At 40.6% G+C, this 20,796-nt stretch overlaps 1 protein-coding gene across 10 annotated transcripts in view; it reads right to left on the bottom strand.

The window, feature by feature from the left end:
* The window catches only part of LOC133617091 (uncharacterized), a 35,546-nt gene that overhangs the window by 3,459 nt on the left and 11,291 nt on the right, over positions 1 to 20,796 (bottom strand). For 3 of the 10 annotated variants that reach the window (XM_072914898.1, XM_072914901.1, XM_061976806.2), the window contains one exon: positions 11,515 to 11,709. Coding sequence is in view for 2 of the 10 variants with exons in the window: in XM_061976806.2 (XP_061832790.2) it covers positions 11,515 to 11,659 (145 nt within the window). In the remaining 8 variants the exon portion in view is untranslated. The other 7 variants (XM_072914896.1, XM_061976808.2, XM_072914897.1 and 4 more) reach the window with 5 other exon arrangements.

The following is a 20,796-nucleotide window of genomic DNA, read 5'->3' as shown; positions in this document are numbered from 1 at the left end:
ATCACCAAAAATGATTCCCGGGCGTGGCCACCGCTGCTGCCCACAGCTCCCCTCACCTCCCAGGGGGTGATCAAGGGTGAAGGGTCAAATGCAGAGATTCATTTCGCCACACTTAGTGTGTATGTGTGACAATCATTGGTACTTTTAACTTTAAATTCAAATATAAAGGAAATAAAAACAAGTATCATTCTAGAACATGGGTGTCAAACTCTGGCCCCCGGGCCAAATTTGGCCCGCCATGTAATTTCACTTGGCCCTTGAGGTGATATCAAATTAACACTAGAGCTGGCCCGCCGATTATATACAGCGGCGGTGCCGCGGTAACACCGCATTCACCGCTAATTCTCATACCTGCCAACCCTCCCGGGAGACTCCCAAATTCCTGGGCCCCTCCCAAAAATCGTCACGTCCGCTTTTCATCCAGTCCAACGAGTGCTGGCCCAGTCACATGATATGTGCGGCTTCTGCACGCACACACAAGTGAATGCAACGCATACTTGATCAACAGGGGTACAGGTTACACAGAGGGTGGCCGTATAAACAACTTTAACACTGTTACAAATATGCGCCACACTGTGAACCCACACCAAACAAGAATGACAAACACATTTCGTGAGAACATCCGCACCGTAACACAACAGAACAAATACCCAGAACCCTTTGCAGCACTAACTCTACAGGGACGCTACAAGGTGTGTGTGGGGTTTGGTGGTAGCAGGGTTGTATTTTGTAGCGTCCCGGAGGAGTTAGTGCTGCAAAGGGTTCTGGGTATTTGTCCTGTTGTGTTTATGTTGTGTTACCGTGCGGATGTTCTCCCGAAATGTGTTTGTCATTCTTGTTTGGTGTGGATTCACAGTGTGGTGTATATTTCTAACAGTGTTAAAGTTGTTTACACGGCCACCCTCAGTGTGACCTGTATGGCTGTTGACCAAGTATGCAGGGATTCATGTGTGTGTGCGTACAGTAGCCGCACATTTGTGTGACTGGGCCAGCAAGTTGTTAGAATGGATAAAAAGCGGACGTGACGACAGCTCGTAGAGGACGTTAAATGTAGTGCCTTTAAGGCACGCCCCCAAGACTGTGGTCCGGGTGGACTACGAGACATAATGACTGATGAACACCTTCGCTCGATAATGAAGGTTGCCTCAGCTCAAAGCCTGAGCCCCGACGTTAATGAACTAGCATCCAAGAAAAGATGGCAGGTATCTGGCTTGGGCACATCAGATTAGATCAGTGTGTTGCAAACTGAGCAGTTTAAAGTCCTGAATGGTTGATTTATTCATTGTTATTTTATTATCAAATTTATTAGCCTGTAGAAAAAGATAATGTTGATATTTACCTCAGAAGGCTGTAAATAGAAAAGAGGCATTCAATTTTTATTTAAATTGTATTTGATATGCCATTGATATTTTTTAATTATTATTATTATTTGAAACTCGATTTTGCATGTCACTATAAAGTTATATAAGCCTTGCTTGTTCAATATTCAATGCAAAACTTGTTTGGGTCCCTATTAAAAGGTTCATTTGTTCAACCTTGGCCCGCGGCTTTGTTCAGTTTTAAATTTTGGCCCACTCTGTATTTGAGTTTGACACCTCTGATTTACATGAATTAAACATTAATCCGTGAAAGAAAAAAATTGGACTTATTCGTCGGTAAGTAACGTATTTGACTGACATAACGAGGGTATTTTCCTTTTAGAAAGACAAAATGCCGACCAGAACGCTATGACAAAAGACTCGTTGATCCACCACTTCGAGCCTTGCAGTTAATGAGCCCGACGTGACGTCAGGTGAATACAACCTATATGTAACTGCTGTGTACCCGTCCCGCTAATAACCCACACACAGGCTGGATTGGATGATGTGGTTCTTTACTGGTAGCTGCAATGGATCAGAACGCACATACACCATATGTGGTTAGCACCTCTGCTGGTTTCGATGTCATTAGCAGAGTACAGGAAGTCTGCTCAAGTACAAAACATTTTCATATTTTTACAATTACATGAAATGCAATTACAGATGTAACTTAATACAATAGTTTTTAACAGTATACTTTTTTATGTGTGATCGTATAGTGGTTTTAACTTGCTTTTATCTTTACTGGTATTACAATTAATTCAATACAACATATTTTCAACTTGGTTTTTAACCAAGTTGAGTTCCTTTTTTATATATTTGAAATAGAACATAGAAAAATACAAAATACAATATAAGACACGACATGACACAAATAATTGAATGGACTTTTAGCACCCTCTAGTGGTGACTAGCGAACATGACAGACCGCGTTATTCCCATGTTAAAATGGCGAACAATACACATTTAAATATGAACGTCTTGACACGTAAAACGCACATAGTGTAACAATTATTACCTGCAATGAGTGATCAGAACGCACATACACACAATATGTGGTTAGCACCTCTGCTGGTTTCGATGTCTACCGGGGGAAATAATATAGACTTCAGTGCAAAATAGTAATACATCTGACGTGAACAACAACCAATTCAAAACGAAAATTCCACAAAATAGCATTTCAACTGCTGTTAAATAACTGTATCTTACAATAAATCTCACGTTAGCTTTAGTGTAATACATAATACTTTGCAGAGCAATATCAGAACGTGGCTACCATTAGCAGAGGACAGGAAGTCTGCTAATAAGCTTCCGGTTTGCGGTCATATTTAGACTTTCAGGTACCAGCAGAGGGCGCAATTGGACCTCTCATTGCATAACAAAACAATATACATATTTTAGCAGGAATTTTACTCAAATTAATCCAAGTATTTCTTATACCCATTACATATAAACAATATGTGTTTAAGAATAGTGTTAATAATGAAATATAAAGTTAGTAAACATGTGGTAGTAAGAAGTAAACAGACCGGTTCTGTGTTTTCAAGAAACTTGATGTTTTTTGAAAACAGCGTCCAGTAGTTGATGTCGTCACTCGTTCTTCTCTTTTGTTGAAGAAATGTCCTCTTCGTACGTTTTTTCGCACAGTTTGACACAATCGCAACACTTCACACTCACACTTGATCTCTGCTAAGCGACATGTTAGCAGCTAACATGCTAAGCTAATTAAGTAACAAGCTAAACTCGCACGAAAAGCGTCAAAGTGCACTTTGACCGATGTATCGGACACAAACAAATATTAACGACGTTTTCTCTGTCAAACAACATTTTTTGTGTACACGTACGCACTGATTAAGAACACTATTAGACACACTAAGGTCTTCTTCATGAAACGCCATCTTGTATTTTCCTCTTACACGATTGGTCCACGCATGCGTGAAGTTACGTCACTTAGGTCAACTTGTTTTACGGCAGTTATTATCGTGACCGCCCTCACAGTTACCATGGTTTTCTTTTTTGTAATCTCTATTTGAATAACAATGTCACATAAAATATTACAAACAAAAAACAAACATTACTTAAAAATACAGTATTTATTTTGGAACCTAACAGATTCGGACAGAAACTTGAACTATGTGCTCAGCAGCCTTAAATGGCAAATAAATCGATCTTTTTTTTTACCACTTTAACATCAAATACATCAATTCACAACATTGAAAATTCAAGTCTACTTTTTGTTAGATCCAGATATAAATTTTAGTTACAGTAAGTGTTTTGTTTAAAAAATAAAAATAAAACAAATCAACATTTAAAAAAATTAATTACGTGATGGCTCTGCGCGGTGGGAGTCAGTGGCGCCCCCGTGCGTCAATCATTGCAATGACAGACGAGTGGAAATTCCCCTTGTTCATGTTTATATTCTTGTTCCTTTAAGCTATATTTTACAAAACATGAATAACTCATTCAAATATCACAGAATATAACGTAGCAGAAGCTCCGTCATAAACAATTTAAAGTCCGAAAGTGACGTACTGTTAGCGCATGCGTGGACTGATCGTTTTTTGTTTGTTTTAAAAACTTTGATTTAATAACAGTAGAATACAGACATGTAGCAAATTAAAATGAACGACAATCAATTATTTTGTACATTAACAGGAAGTTGTAACACACAAAGGAGAAACAAATAAAATAAAAAACAAAGAACATAACATGTGCGAGAGATAACGCTTGAATAAAATCAAAAAGCCATTAAAATGATCAGGCTTTACATTTAAATGTTCTTTGATGGTGATCGTTTTTATAATTATTTTTAGAATGTATGTTATCATGGCCTTTTTTTTCATTATTAGTGAGTTTGTACACATTTTTTAATTCATAATATACAAAAAAATATTTGGTTTGCATGCTAATATTCTGGATTCATGAATATGAAATTTACGTGAAAGACATAACCGTTTGATTGGCTTTCACAACTCTTGATTAAGTTTACAATTTAAAAAAAAAATAAAAAAAATTAGAACTCAAAATAGTATGGTAAGTACTCAGTGATGGGCAGTAGCAAGCTACATGTAGCTATGGTAATTACATTTTCCAGTAGCTTGGCGGTAGCTTAGCTACTTTTTTAACAAGTAGCTTTTCCTGTAGCTTAGCTACTTTTAAACCCATGTAGCTAGGTAGTTTACATCAAAGCTACAAGCTACAAAAATAGACAATGGACTGCGAATCCAGGTCCCAAAAATATGGAGAAAACACAATAACCTGGATAAATGAAAACATCCATACATACGCAGAAAATCCATGATGATTGGTTGGTGTTCGTATGATGACTCACATTTGGCTAAGGTTAAGGTGAAACATTACGGACTGGCCAATCAGAGGCACACACTCATGTCACATGATGACAAAAAAGTCGGGGACAGAGGGACGTTTCAAGCTGACCACTCAAAAAAAAATACTTAAAATTCCTAGTGGTGAAGGAAACCCACAATAATGCATGTCTTTGGCCATATTTAAGACCAATGTATGCGTTTAGAGAAAATATTGCCCCAAACTTAGTTTTTAGTTGTTTACCCTCTAAACCAAAATCATAACAGTTCTCTTAATCAAAGACGCAGAACACAAATTTAGGAACACACATTAAGGTGAGTTCATGACAAGTTTTACTGCACATAACCATTACCACCTGTTCCCAAACAACACACAAGTCATTGTTTATTTTTATTTTTTGGCAAAATATCAGATTAGATTAGACCAAACTTTATTAATCCCCGAGGAGAAATTAGATATAGATCGATGCGGTTTTCTTTTTGTTTTTACTGTAGGTAAAAAAACCAAATAACATTATGGGGTTGGCCAAAGAAAAGGCAAACTAAATAAATACATACAGTGGGGAGCTTGTATAGTGCTTTTCTACCTTCAAGGTACTCAAAGCGCTTTGACACTATTTCCACATTCACACACCAATGGCGGGAGCTGCCATGCAAGGCCCTAACCACGGCCCATCAGGAGCGTGGGTGAAGTGCCTTGCTCAAGGACACAGGTATTTGTAGGGTGTGCCCAGCTAAATGACAGATAGTTAATAGTAACAGGCCCTTACTGGGTCCATTTGTACACGCTCAGTTACATTAACATTGATATTATACATGTGGGCTCATAGATAGAAATGCAGTTAAATGTAGAAAGCTACTTTTGCCGTGTAGCTTGCTACAATCCTCAGAGGATAGCTTCTCTTGTAGCTTAGCTACATTTAATGGAGAGTAACTTGTAGCTTAGCTTACTACATTTTCCAAGTAGCTTGCCCATCACTGTAAGTACTGACCCTGCTCCATGACGCCAAACTGCCAAAATCCTTCCATAGCGCCAGATGGAAACAAGGATATAACCCAGACCTTGTCTGTGTGAGCAGCGAACTAGCATTCAGAGCAGTGAAAAAGGTCCTGGACCCCATGCCCCACTCACAACACTGACATAACCACCCGATCCGTTCTCCAAGCAACAACCGTCCCCTTCTGTAGAAGGTTCACTCTGCGGAAGGCTGACTGGCCATCATACCAACAGGAGATCGAAGACTCAATCCCCAGCATCCCTCCACACCCCAACAGCTATACCACGTTTACAGACCTGCTGAAAAGGTCAGCCAGACGACACATCCCAAGAGGATGCCAGACCCAGTACATTCCGGGTTGTCAGAAACATCTACTGACCTACTCCAAGCTTATCACACGGCATACTACGAGGACCCTTTTTCCTCCATCACCACGGAACTCGGAGAGATCCTACTAAACAATGTTGGGGAAGATCGCAGGCAAGTCTGGAAGGAGCTGATAGAAAATACCAACATGACCAACAACAGCAGGAAGGCGTGGGCCACGATTCGCAGCCTTGGCGCAGACCACACCACACCACCTACAAATACAACAGTCACAGCAAATTCGGTTGCAGCACAGCTGGTGTTGAACAGGCGCAGCCAAGCTCGCCGCAGACCCACAGGAGAATACCGGCGGACAGCGGTACCAGACCACCCACAACCAGCAAGTGCCCTTACCAAACCCTTCGATCCAGAAGAACATGAAACAGCACTGTGCTCGCTGAAACCCGGGAAAGCAGCAGGAATTGACAAAGTACTGGCGGAAATGATTCAGCACCTTGGACCAAAAACAAAGACCTGGCTCCTAGAAATGCTGAACTCATGCATGGCAAGGAAACCCACCCCAACTGTATGGAGAAAAGCCAAGACTGTCGCTATCCCCAAACCCGGAAAGGACCTATCATCACCAAAGAGCTACAGAACGATTTTTCTCCTCTGCATAACCTACAAGCTATATGAGAGGCTGCTACTCCAACGCCTAACACCACTCAGACTCCAAGCTCACCAGAGATCGAGGTGGTTTCCTTCCTGGCCGCTCCTGTGCTGAACCTCACCCAACACATCGAGGATGGTTTTGAGCACAAACTCATCACCGGAGCAGCTTTCATAGACTTCATCGCTACCTATGACACTGTCCAGCACCGCACCATGATTAGGACACTTTTGGACATGACTGGCGACCTTGACCTCTGCCAAGTTGTAAAAAGTCTCCTTGACAACAGGCGCTTCTTTGTTCAATTAAACGACAAGAAGAGCAAACGGAAAGCCCAAAAGAACGGCCTACCACAAGGCAGCGTACTGGCCCCTCTCTTGTTCAACATTTACACCAATGACCAACCACTCCCCCCAAAATGCTGTCGATTCATCTACGCTGATGACCTCTGCATCACCACCCAACAAGAGAGTTTTCACAAAATCGAATCAGTCCTGGAAAGTGCCCTCCAAGAGATGTCCACCTACTACAATAACAACCACCTGAAACCCAACCCATCCAAAACCAAGCGATGTAGTTTCCACCTGAGAAACCGAAACGCAGGAAAAGAACGGAGCGTCTCAAGGGATGGCCACAAACTCCTGAACCAACCCCCACCCTGTGTAACTTGGGAGTCACACTCGATAGGACACTCTCTTTTAAAACCCACCTTCAGAACACCAAAGCCAAGGTTAACACCCGCAAACTGGTCAAGTCAATATGGGGCGCTGATCCACCAACCATCCGTACAACAGCCCTGTGCTTCTCCACAGCTGAGTATGCCTGCTCAAGCTGGAGCCGCTCCCACCATACCAAACTGGTAGATACGGCCCTCAATGACACCTGCCTTATCATCTCGGGCTGCATAAAGTCAACGTCAGTCCCGTGCCGCTATGCACTGGCCGGCATCGTCGCCCTCGACTAGCGGAGAGCACAGGAGTCTGAAATGAGGCACCCCCTGTACGGACACACAGCACCTACATCCAGACTGAAATCCAGGGCCAGCTTCAAGCATAGTCCCTCCTCTCCAGTCCACCAAAGAGACGACACAGACCAACATCTGGAGGCTTGAATCAGGCATGTGACTTGACCACAATGAAAAAGACTGAAAAAATTTCCGGGGGTCTGGGGGACGAAGGCCCACAGCCAGGTCCAGGGCGGTGCCCTGGTGGGGGGACAAGGGGGCGACGCCCCCCGAAGCTCCTGGTTTTTCACCTATTTAACATGCTAAAATTAACAAAGACAGTACATTTGAAGAAAATATTTTAGTGTTTAAAGACATGAAAACATCATTAATAGAACATACCTTGCTTCAAGTAGTTTCATATGTTTTTGGCATTTTGCATGTACTTCCAAAGCCTTGAAACCTTGTGATCCATAGTCAATATTATCATGACACCACGTGCACAAAACCTTTCCGGGACGATCGATTTTCCGTATAAAATCACCGAACAAAGTCGTAACTTCCTTCTTCCCAACAGTATCAGTGATTTCCCTTTTCTATCCAGTCCCATCGAAACTTATTTTTGACATGTTTATCAATTTCTTTTACTCGTAAAGCGTCCTTTCTCTCGAGAACCGACATCGTTTACATATGGAAAATGGCGGTAATAACCATTATGAATGATGACGTTATTAACGTCATCATTCATAACAGATGTCCTGATTGGTCACAAGGAACATATCGACCAATCAACTATGGCGTAATATAAACTATGTCTCGAATCTTGATTTAGGGTCGGAAAAAAAACCGGAAAAACGGGAGATAATTTTTTTTTTCTTCCCGAGATTAAAAAAGACGGAATTCCGACTTTAGACGGAAAAATCACATGCTTGTTGAATGGAACCAACTCCCGTACACCCGAACCCAAGAATGATCGGAGAAAGGAATAACACCTACTGAATGCCTCGCCAGTGGACGCGACCTACCATGGCCAACCTGGAAGACCCTCAACAGACTACGGGTGGAGCAGGGGAGGTGCAAAGCACTGTTGAAAACATGGAACTATCACTAAGAGGATACGTGTGGCTGTGGAGTGTGTGCAGTACAGATAATGCCCCACCTGCTGGAATGTGGCGACGCCCCCCAATGCAGCCCCCAGGACCTGGCTGAACCCACTCCAACAGCTGTGTCCTGCGCCAAGTACTGGCAGAATGTCATCTGAGATTGCAAAGGACTCGAAGAAGAAGACTGTAAGTACTAAACAAAACAAATGAAAGTTCAATCCAACATAACCGAGAGAAGGGACAATCAAAAAGCAAATAGGTGAGAATTCTTTTTCAGTATCCAAAATTCATCATCCCGCCACGATGTGTTAGTAACACCCAAACATGAATCAGAATCAGCTTTATTTGCGAAGTATATTTTTAACACACAAGGAATTTGACTAACTTGATCTACTGACTAGGTCATTAACATGAACGATGCACAACTAATGTTGCTCTTCTCTCTGCGCTGACTGCAGCTGGGACTTCTGTACTGTCAACTTGACCTCATGTAAACACCTTTTTTCATGTCTCCAAAACATCCCCCCCAAAAGTTGTTAAATTTCCCGCAAGACTTGAAATGTTGGTACTGAGTGTACTTATATATAATTATTTATATGATAACTTTCCATTTTCATCTTTATTACTGCTTGATTTAGGAAATACATCAAGATCATACAAAGAACAAAAAAGTAAAAATGACTACAATATTAAATACAACAAAATACATACTCAACAAATATTGACTACATTTATTGTACCCAACTTTTGTTGAAACATACATTGCGTATTGTACAAAGGACTGGGGACATACATATACAACAATCACAAAACAATGTTCATATCACAAAAGAGAGTAATCAAGAGAATTACTAGAATGGATTATTGAGACCCAACAAATGATTAAGAAAAGTGCACATTTTAAAAGTAAACGATCTTGTATAAAACACAACTGCTCAAATTATGTATTAAGTAAATAAGATGCTTCCAGAACTGGTCCAGAAGACGTTTCAGATGTGAACCAGTAAATATTAACTAAGACATCAAACTAAGACTCAAAACAAAAGGATGAAAACATATAAAATATGTATCATATAAATTAGTTCATCTATGGACTCATTTGCAATTAGAAATGAAAATATGTGACAACTTCGAAAGCCTATATAAAACCACTCGTATGAATAAGCATAACAGTGAATTGTACATCTTCATAAGCACATAAAATGTTTATTTATTGTATGTAACATTTTCAGTCAAATTGTTCTGTAAATGTTTAACTAAAAGAACACAATGCTGTATATTAATGCATGTACTTATGATAGTTAAATAAAACGTCTGCATTGTTTGTAAGGAATACTTAGGCCTCCTATGCTGCTTTAATTTAATGTTGGTCATTATGGTGGTACTTGGAGAGTCAAGTGTTTTCTGAAGTGGTACTTGGTAAAAAATGTTTGGAAAAACCTCTGATCTAATCTATAAGAGGTGCAAAGCATATAAACTAGATTGTGTTACACAAACTATGTCTTACATGTTATATGTGCTGATGTTGGAGAGTCAACTTTAACAAAAAGTTGACAGTTTATTTAAAAGCCTGCAGCTTCATTGGCTGCTGCTGTTCTCACCAGCACACTTGTGTTTCCTACACTGTAACTTATAAACAAAATTTACATCACACACACTGCAACTAAACGCTTTCTCACCAGTGTGTATTCTCATGTGTTTTACAAGTGTTGATTGGTCAGCAAAGCTTTTGTTGCAGATTTAACAGGAGTCCGTTTTTTCACCATTGTGTTTTCTCATGTGAACTTTCAAATGTTGACTTTGTACAAAACTTTGACTGCAGATTTGACAGGTAAAAGGTTTTTCTCCAGTGTGTATTCTCATGTGTACTTTCAATTGTTGGCCTCGTGAAAAACCTTTACTGCAGATTGAACAGTTAAAAGGTTTTTCTCCAGTGTGTATTCTCATGTGTACTTTCAAACTGGGACTTTTTATAAAGCTTTTACCACAGATTGAACAAGAGAAAGGTTTTTCTCCAGTGTGTTGTCTCATGTGTAATTCTAAGTAACGTTTTTGTACAAGACCTTTACCACAGATTAAACAAGTAAAAGGTTTTTCTCCAGTGTGTGTTCGAATGTGAACTTTCAATTGTTGTCTTTGAACAAAACCTTTACCGCAGATTGTACAGGCAAAAGGTTTTTCTCCGGTGTGTATTCTCATGTGTAGTTTCAAACTGGGACTTTTTATAAAGCTTTTACCACAGATAGAACAAGTGAAAGGTTTCTCTCCGGTGTGTTTTCTCATATGTAATTTTAAATAATGGTTTTGTACAAAACCATTACCACAGATTGAACAAGTAAAAGGTTTTTCTCCAGTGTGTGTTCGCATGTGTACTTCCAATTGTTGTCTTTGTACAAAACCTTTACCACAGATTGAACAAGTAAAATGTTTTTCTCCAGTGTGTGTTGGCATATGTACTTTCAATTGTTGTCTTTGTGCAAAACCTTTACCACAGATTGAACAGGAAAACGGTTTTTCTCCAGTGTGTATTCTTATGTGTACTTTTAGATCACTTTGGTATTTAAAGGTTTTGCCACAGTGTGAACATTTTAAGTGTGTGTTATCAGTATGACATGTCTTATCAGCATCAGAGTCTTCATCATCAGTGTCGTCACTATCTGATAGTGGAGCGCAAAGCTTGTCTGCTTGTGATCCTCCACAGTGGTCTGCATCAGCTTCTGTGGTCATGTGTTGAGTTGAGCTGCTGCTTGGAGGCTCCACCTCTCTCTTCTCCTCACTTTCACCTTTAATCTTATTCAATTCAATCTTACCAATCACTGGGAACTCCTCCAAAACTTCAAGACGCTCTCCCTTCCTCCTGATGCGGTGTTCCTCCTCTTCATCTTTTATGTGAGGGGGCTGTGGCGCATCCTCTTCCTCTTTAATGTAGGGAGTTTGTGGCTCCTCCTGCTCCATTCTAAAGCTCCACTCGTGCTGCTCAGGGAGAGGATGTTCTTCACAGACGCCTGCAAGACACAAGAAGACAATACTTTTTTCTGCCTTGGCACTTGGTGGAGGCGGTCGTATTTCCCCCCCTCCTGTCTCTCCCTCCTTGCTCTCTTTGTCTTGCCTATACTTTTTAGAGCCTCTTTCTCTGCGGTGTCCTCCGAAATCTAAACACCAGACATGGAATTGATTAGCTGGACTCTCGACTCAATTGACAAAATTCTGGGGAACCTGGCTGCCCCGACGGAACAATTGCTGTGGGGTACGTGAGAGATTCCTGGGAGAAATGGAGAATCATGTGCCTCTCAGTGCTTTCCGTCGAGGACGTGGAAGACATCTACCTATTTGAAACCGTGATTGCGGGGCATCTGCTGATTGGGCTGGGCATTCGTCAAATTCGGAAGATGATGGCAGCCACTCAAGGAGCCCAAAAGCTGTTTGTTGCAATGGAAGGCATGGGTCGAGCTGTGGTATCACAGACTGTGGCGATTTCTGAACTGAATCGTAAGTTGGATCACATCATGGAGAGGCTTGTTGAAATGCAAACATTGGATATGAGAGCCGGCACGGACGATTAGAACAGACGAGCAATGGAAATGTCTGCTCGCTTGGAAAAACAACAATCCTAATCTACGATTTGACTCTCTCGAATGGCCTTGACGCTGCTCAAAACAGAAGGCTATTTTGAAAACATCCCTCAAGGACACCTCAGTGATGGACGCTCTGACCTCCCTCCCTCCTCAACAACACCTGGGAGTTGAACTTTGTTTGCACTGCCTGCGGAGCGGCTCCAGGCCTATAGACACAACAACACTACACCCCGGATTATGGGCATGAGCAAAAAAACTCCGCCCCACACCTTCACCACAGCTTGATTCCCCCTAGCGGCGATGTGCGGCTGAGTAGCGCTTATACAGCAGCAGCCGGCCTCCGTAGCTCCCATTTTCTCCCCTTTGTTGCAAGTTCTGTTGATTCTATGTAACTTGATTATGTGTGCTATGGCTATGAGTTTTTTTCTCCCTTGGCCTCAGTCTGGACCCGCTCCCTGGAGTCCAGCCTTTGACCGAATATTTTTTTACTCCTCCCCGCCCCCCAATCTGCTTCTCACCTTTTTTTTGTAAGGGGCGCCGGAAGTTGGCAGACCCATCAGCGATCCTTTTTCGGTCTCCCTATAATGTTTGTCTGATTTTTAATCGGATTGTGCTGAAAATCTCAATTTCCCCTCGGGGATTAATAGGGTACTTCTGAATCTGAAACACATGCTTTAGAAACGTTCAGATTTGCTCAGTCACATGAGGCATTCAGTACATTTACGTACATGTACCAAAGAAAACCAAGTTATTGTATGAATTGGCCTAAAATCTTAGTGGGCGACAAACACTGTGCTCTGTACAACATTATTTACAGGAAAATAACAAGTCGGGGCGGGAGGACTTTTTAATCGGGATGGGAAAATCTATATTTTGATATATTATTTAATATAGCATTGATAACAGAACCATTTTAAAATGGGTTACAAGGCTCCTGGTTGTAACGCTGACATATGCAGTAACATAGTACATAATTTCCAGTTGTATTATTTTCTCAAAACTATAATTAATTTACTTGGTAATTTACTGTTAATATCTGGTTACTTTCTGTGGTAACACATTCTATCTACACTTCTGTTAAAATGTTATAAGCACTTAATCTTCTGTTGTATGAATACTTCATAAAGATGTTATAGGCGCAGTATTGGTCATACCAAAGTGGATACTGATACTTAATATTTTCAAAATCATTGAATGCTTCAATTTTCAAATCACAATTATAATCAGACAAAAACAGGATGGTGGTGTAAAAATATCAATCAAATGTTTAAATTGTTTCCCACTGTTGGCTTTGATTCAAATCTTTTGGCTTTAACTCATCAAGTCCTCGTGTTTCAAGGGACTTGTTTCCTGAGTTTGTAAGCAAAAAAGACAAAAGATTTTCGATTAAAAAAATATCAATTCAACCAGAGTAGTACTAAAAATATATTGCTACTATACTTATCATTACTGTCCATATTAATATCGACCGGCCCACTGTTGTTTACATTCAAGAGCTCTCGCTTCTGGTTAGCTGTTAACATATCCTCCTTGCAAGAAACGTAGTTCACACCGTGCATGTGTAGAAATGCTTAAAATGTTTTCAACTCTCATGGTTTTGTTGTTTGGCTTCGGGGTTGCTAGGCAACGGCTTTGAGCTAGCACACAACTTGCACACAAAGCAACACTGGATTTGACTATGACGTGTGCATTTTCCGCGCATGCGTACCAGCTCGCGTTGCGCCGGCGGACGGAGAGGGCGGGGGTCTTAAACAGTGCCATTGTTGTGTGTGGATACGGATATGGTTAGGTGTGATTTATCCTGGATAACCTTATCCGATTGGGATGATTATTGCCGAGATATATTGGTTCGTCAGAAAAGAGTAGAGGACGTCCATCAACAGTGATGTTAAGCTCACATTGTGCCTCCCTGTTGTAAAGGTGGAAGACTGCCGTCACCGTTTTGGTTACACTGAGCTTCAACTTCCATTTCTGGAGATAAGTGGATAAGGTCGCCATGTCCTGGCTAAGAGACCCCTCTAACTTCTGCCAGTTTTTTGCACGATGCATAATTGCCAAGTTGTCTGCATATGCAAACTTTTTGGCAGTTGTTACTGGCAGATAATATTTGTAGATGTTAAACAAGAGGGGAGCCAGGACTGATCCCTAAGGACGCCATTTCTCAGACGTCGCAACCTGTATTTTGGGTGAAACTGCGGTTTTGGACGAGTTCCATGATCAAAGAGACCATGTGCCTGTCCGGCAGTAGGCGCAAAAGCTTGCAGGTAAGGCCACGGTGCCAAACGGTATCGTAGGCTGCTGTAAGATCAACAAACACACCACCTGCTTTATTCTTGGCCGAGAAGCTGGTCAGGAGAGTAACTTGATCCACTGTTTGATCTTCCGCGCCGAAATCGAGCTTGCTCTTGAGGGAGCAGTGGATCGATAATAGCTTCGACACTAGCGTAGATCAGTCTCTCCAGGATTTTGAAAGGGATACACAAAAAAGAGATAGGTCTATAACTCTTTGGATCCTCTAGTGGCTTCATCAGTTTTGGGATGGCGACCACTAAGGCTCAGATTTTTGGAAGCTTGAGTGTGCGCATGCAGGAAGATAGGAACTTGTTTAGCCAGGACATTAGATTATCAGCTCTGGGCAGATTGAATCAGGCCCCGGAGCTTCTCCAGACTTAAGCAACTGGAGGGCACTGGCAAACTCCTCTGAAGGAGGACTTGCACTCCCCAATTTTATACGATACTATTGGCCGGCTAATGTGAAGAAACTCCTATACTGGATGGATGGAAGCCATACTTGCCAACCCTTCCGAATTTTCTGGGAGACTCTCGAATTTCAGTGCCTCTCCCGAAAATCTCCCGGGACAACCACTCTCCCGAAAATCTCCCGATTTCCAGCCGCACAAAAATATATTGGGGGCGTGCCTTAAAGGCACTGCCTTTAGCGTCGTCTCTCACCTGAAAAGGAGACTATTATATATGTCTCCGTTATCCATAGGTTTATCTATAACCCATAAAATAGGCAGGCACGGAGCTATTTCTCAGCGTGTGTTTACTCCAGCCGGCACGTTAATACTGTAGCGGCTGGCTACTGGGTGTTAGCCAATGACTGTGGCTGGGGGGAGGGACTTCCGGGAAAGATAGGGAAGTGACGTTGTTAATAGGAAGTGAGTGTTTTGCCGGGGAAAGGGATAGACACACATTGGAGCTGCCTTTAGCGTCCTCTCTCACCTGAAAAGGAGACTCTTATATACAGTATGTCTCCGTTATCCATAGGTTTATCTATTACCCATAACACGGTGGCCGAATGGATATAGTCACTCATGAACGGTCAAAGAAGCACAAGGCGGCGACAACGCAGTATTGTGGGCCACCTTGAAAGCAACATTCCGTTCTCATTTGCGGATGTTTTCAACAAATCCGTGAAGGATATATTCCCGGATTCAGAGATCACTCGCCAGCACTCAAATGGCAGAACAAAAGCTACTCAAATAGTGAAAGGTAGGTGGTTTTTTTTTTGTTTTTTTAAAGTAAGCAGCAAGTACAGTACAGTTAGTAGAACAACTGTGTTTTCATTACTGTGCTATATATATATATATATATATATATATATATATATATATATATATATATATATATATATATATAGAAGAAATACTTTAATTTCAGTGAATTCTAGCTATAAATATACTACTCCCCCTTAACCCCGTCCCCTGGACCTTCCCCCCGACCCCGCCCACCCCCCATTCCCCCGAATTCGGAGGTTTCAAGGTTGGCAAGTATGATGGAAGCTCTCAGCCCCTTTCGGCCGGGGTATACCTTGAAACGGCAATCCCACCCTTCTCACTACGTTCTTGTTTATGCTCGTCACTCCATTTTCCATTTAAACTTGAAAGCGCAAACACCATTGTATCGATCTCCATGAAAATATGGAACCAGTTAAGAAAACACTTGAGTTTGCAGGGTCCGTCTACATTGACCCCGCTACTTAAAAAACAATTATTTAAACCTTCCTGTACTGACCCCGCATTCATAACTTTGCACGATCATGGTATCACCACTGTGAAAGACCTCTATGCAGAACACGACCTCTATGCAGAATACGACTTGCCGAACTCCCACTTTTTTAGTTTTTTTTCAGTCGAGAGACTTTGTAAAGAAGCAGTTCCCACACTTTCCAAATCGTCCTCCGGAAACTCTGATGGATACATTGTTATCTATCATAAAAAAATGCATCTCTGTGCTATACACCTGCTTAGGTTCAGTTGCTCCAAATTCTCTATCAGTGATAAGTAAGGGTGTAACGGTACGTGTATTTGTATTGAACCGTTTCGGTACGAGGGCTTCGGCTCGGAACGGAGGTGCACCGAACAAGTTTCCACATGGACATATTAAATAGCGCACTGCACATTGTGTAAACAATGCACACCGAGGCACAACACACGACATGCTAGCAACGACCGGGCTACTACAACATGCAAAACCAGAGCTGGAAGACCCTCCTGCCTTGTTAAGATCTCCCGTTTGGGAACATTTCAGCTTCGCTGTGCGATACAACAACAGAGGACGAGTGGACAAAACGAAAGCGGTGTGCCGACATTGTTCAGCAGCGGTAGGGTATGCTTCTGCCAACACGTCAAACATGCGAACCCATTTGAAGCGTCGCCATCCCCAAGGGAACATCGCTTCAACGAAGACAAAGACGAACAAACACAGCTCCCACCGCATTCAAGCAGCCTCTCCTCGGCGAGTCAGGCAGGGCTAAAGCACCAACAGATGCCGTTGGTGTTTTTATAGCAGCAGATTTAAGACCATATTGCATTAAAAAATAGATTTTGACCCACTTCTACGGTGGAAGAACAATGAGCCCATATATCCTCTTACTGCCAAGTTAGCCAGGCACTACCTCGCCATACCTGCTACCTCCGTGCCCAGTGAAAGGGTATTTTCCACAGCTGGAGACATTGTAACTGCAAGCAGGTCTGCTCTTTCTGCAGACAATGTGGATAAACTGATTTTTCTGGCAAAAAAACATGAAAATTGAGTGAACGTCACCAGGGTTAAAGGCTGGGGGGGGGGGAGAAAAGTTAATCTGAGGCTGAGTTGACTTGAAACTGTTTAATGTTGCATTTTTTGTATGTAGAAGAACATTTTTGTCATTTTATTTAATCTGAGCAACAACTTGAAGCAGTTTAATGTTGCACTTTATATGTGGAAATGTTGCACTTTATATGTAGAAAGGTTTTGTTAATAAACCAATTCTGAGCCTTATCTTTTTAGTTTTTATTTGATATATGTTGACTGCATTAACCCTGGCAATCGACCCTGTGTGTATATGTATGTTATTGTTATGCTTAGCATTCATGACTGCCTGCTGTTGCACTGATCAGCCTAGTGGTGGTTCACATCCATCACACACAGAGCTATTTTAAAGCAATGTTAAAAGGATAAAGCCATTGTTTACAAATTTTGGTAAATAAATAACCAGAAAATGTAGATTTTGTTGTTTTCTTACTGTACCGAAAATGAACCGAACCGTGACCTCTAAACCGAGGTACGTACCGAACCGAAATTTTTGTGTACCGTTACACTCTTAGTGATAAGAGTCTCGTGGGAGAGCAATCTTAATACCAACATATCCGATCAACACTGGAACTCTGCCCTGAATCTGGTCCACTCCTCCACGATATGTGCCCGTCATAGCCTTATCCAATGTAAAGTAATCCACAAAATTCACTACACTAATTAAAAATTATCCAAAATCTACGCCACTGTCAGCAATACCTGCAATAGATGCAAACACTCAGCGTTTGATTATGTCCATATGTTCTGGTCCTGTCCTAAACTATGTTCCTTTTGGGAGAATTTTTTTTGACACAATCGGAAAGGCATACGGTCAAAACATTCCCCCTAATCCATTATCAGCCATTTTTGGAACATGCCCTGATAACACGTGCCCTGTACCACTAAAACGCACTGTTGCTTTTATGACCTTGCTGGCCAGATGATTGATCTTGTTTAATTGGAAGCTGGCTCGCCCCCATCACATGGCCGTTGGATTAAAGAGGTTCTTTTACTTAGGTTTTCGCTAAAAGGCTCTGCTGAAGCATTTCAAAGCTCATGGAGTACCTTCTTTCTGTATGTCAGCTCTCTCGACTTATCCCCCGAAGCAGATGAGGAATAATCTCCCCTTCCCTTCCTTTTAATTTTAATATTTTTAATTTTATTTTTTTTCAGCCTCTGTCTGTCGATCTCTGGTTTTGTATGAGTGTGCGTGTCAATGTGTATGTTTTTGTTGTCTTATTTGTTGTAGGTTTGTGTCATATGTCCCTTGTTGGTGTGATCTGAGTGGGGTGTGTGTTCAAGGGAAGGGGTGTGAAGAATTTACTGACTTCAGAATAGTACCGTTTCGACTTGCAATACTTTCTGTCTATTTGAAATTGTCAATAAAAAAAAAAAAAGAGTTGCGGGAAGAAAAAAAATAAAATAGAGAAGTATACCTTAAGGCAGTGGTTCTCAAATGGGGGTACTTGAAGGTATGCCAAGGGGTACGTGAGATTTTTTTTAAATATTCTAAAAATAGCAACAATTCAAAAATCCTTTATTAATATATTTATTGAATAATACTTCAACAAAATATGAATGTAAGTTCATAAACTCAGTGAAGCACAAGCTCAGGTTTCTCACTAAAATGTCTGTCAAAAAGAACTGTGAAAACAATGCAACAATGCAATATTCAGTGTTGACACCTAGATTTTTTGTGGACATGTTCCATAAATATTGATGTTAAAGATTTCTTTTTTTGTGAAGAAATGTTTAGAATTAAGTTCATGAATCCAGATGGATCTCTATTACAATCCCCAAAGAGGGCACTTTAAGTTGATGATTACTTCTATGTGTAGAAATCTTTATTTATAATTGAATCACTTGTTTATTTTTCAACAAGTTTTTAGTTATTTTTATATCTTTTTTTCCCAAATAGTTCAAGAAAGACCACTACAAATGAGCAATATTTTGCACTGTTATACAATTTAATAAATCAGAAACTGATGACATAGTGCTGTATTTTACTTCTTTATCTCTTTTTTTCAACCAAAAATGCTTTGCTCTGATTAGGGGGTACTTGAATTAAAAACATGTTCACAGGGGGTACATCACTGAAAAAAGGTTGAGAACTACTGGCTTAAGGTATCATGTATTGAGAAATAGCTGAAGCGTTGATACTCATAATCAGGGGTCCCCAAACTACGGCCCGCGGGCCGGATCCGGCTCCCCAGCATCCAAAATCCGGCCCACGGGAAGTCCCAAGTTAAAAAAAAAAGTGTTTTTTTATTTATTTTTTAATCTTTCCTTTCTAATCCATTTTCTACCGCTTGTTACACTCGGTGTCTCCTAGCCGCTCAGGCAAATCATATTGTCTAAAAATGAATTTTCCCATCGATAACGTGACAATGTTAAATGTCAAAACGGATTAAAAAGACAATGTATATATATATATATATATATATATATATATATATATATATATATACATATATATATATATATATATACACATATATATATATATATATATATATATATATATATATATATATATATATACATACATACATACATACATACATATACATATATATACAGCCCGGCCCCTGGCCAACATTTTTTAACCCAATGCGGCCCACGAGTCAAAAAGTTTGGGGACCCCTGCTCATAATGAACAAAAACAGAAATATTTGTCCTTGATAACATTGATTTAATATTTTTATTAGACTATTTATTTAATTACAAACCACATAATGGTGTTGTGTTCCTTTATAGCTTTTAATGTCATTTATTAATATATAAACTTGGATAAAATATTAGTAGGTCGTTGACAGCAGGGTTTCTTAACCTTTTTGACCCCAGAGCCCGACTTTTTCACTACAGAGGGAATCGGGACCTACTCAAATATTAACACTGAATTAGTAATCTTACTCGAACCTATTTAGAGTTCAACGGGATAAACCTTGTCAAATGGTATAAAAGCATGTGTTTATCACAAGATTATTATCTTAGGTCAGGCTGATTACAAAATAAATACTAATCAAATTTACTGCAAAAGAAGAGACTCATAAAAAAATGATGAAAAATAAATGTACAATGCTAATATAAATAAATTCTAACAACATTTTAATAATAATATCAATAATGTTGTAATATTGTCAATAAAATTAAAGTTCAAATGAAATACAGCTTCACCACTCTAGTCATGATTTTACCGCGTAAGAGATTTCTCTATGAAATTAGCTCCAGATTTCTTCTGTTTGTTGGAGGTATTACTGCCACAAGTGGTGCAAAAGTGTATTACAACTGAGTACCACAGCTGAGAAACAAATATGTTTGGGCGGCCCTCCTGGTTTACAGCAGTGGTGCCCAACCACCGGTCCGGGGACTGGTACCGGTCTGTGACACATTTGCTACTGGGCCGCAGAGAAACATTAAATAATTCATGAACGACTGCATTTTCTCCGGCTTAACTTT

The sequence above is a fragment of the Nerophis lumbriciformis genome, linkage group LG16 (assembly GCF_033978685.3).
Source record: "Nerophis lumbriciformis linkage group LG16, RoL_Nlum_v2.1, whole genome shotgun sequence".
Taxonomy (NCBI): domain Eukaryota; kingdom Metazoa; phylum Chordata; class Actinopteri; order Syngnathiformes; family Syngnathidae; genus Nerophis; species Nerophis lumbriciformis.
The sequence above is the reverse complement of the archived record's forward strand: the minus strand, read 5'-3'. Positions and strand labels throughout refer to the sequence as shown.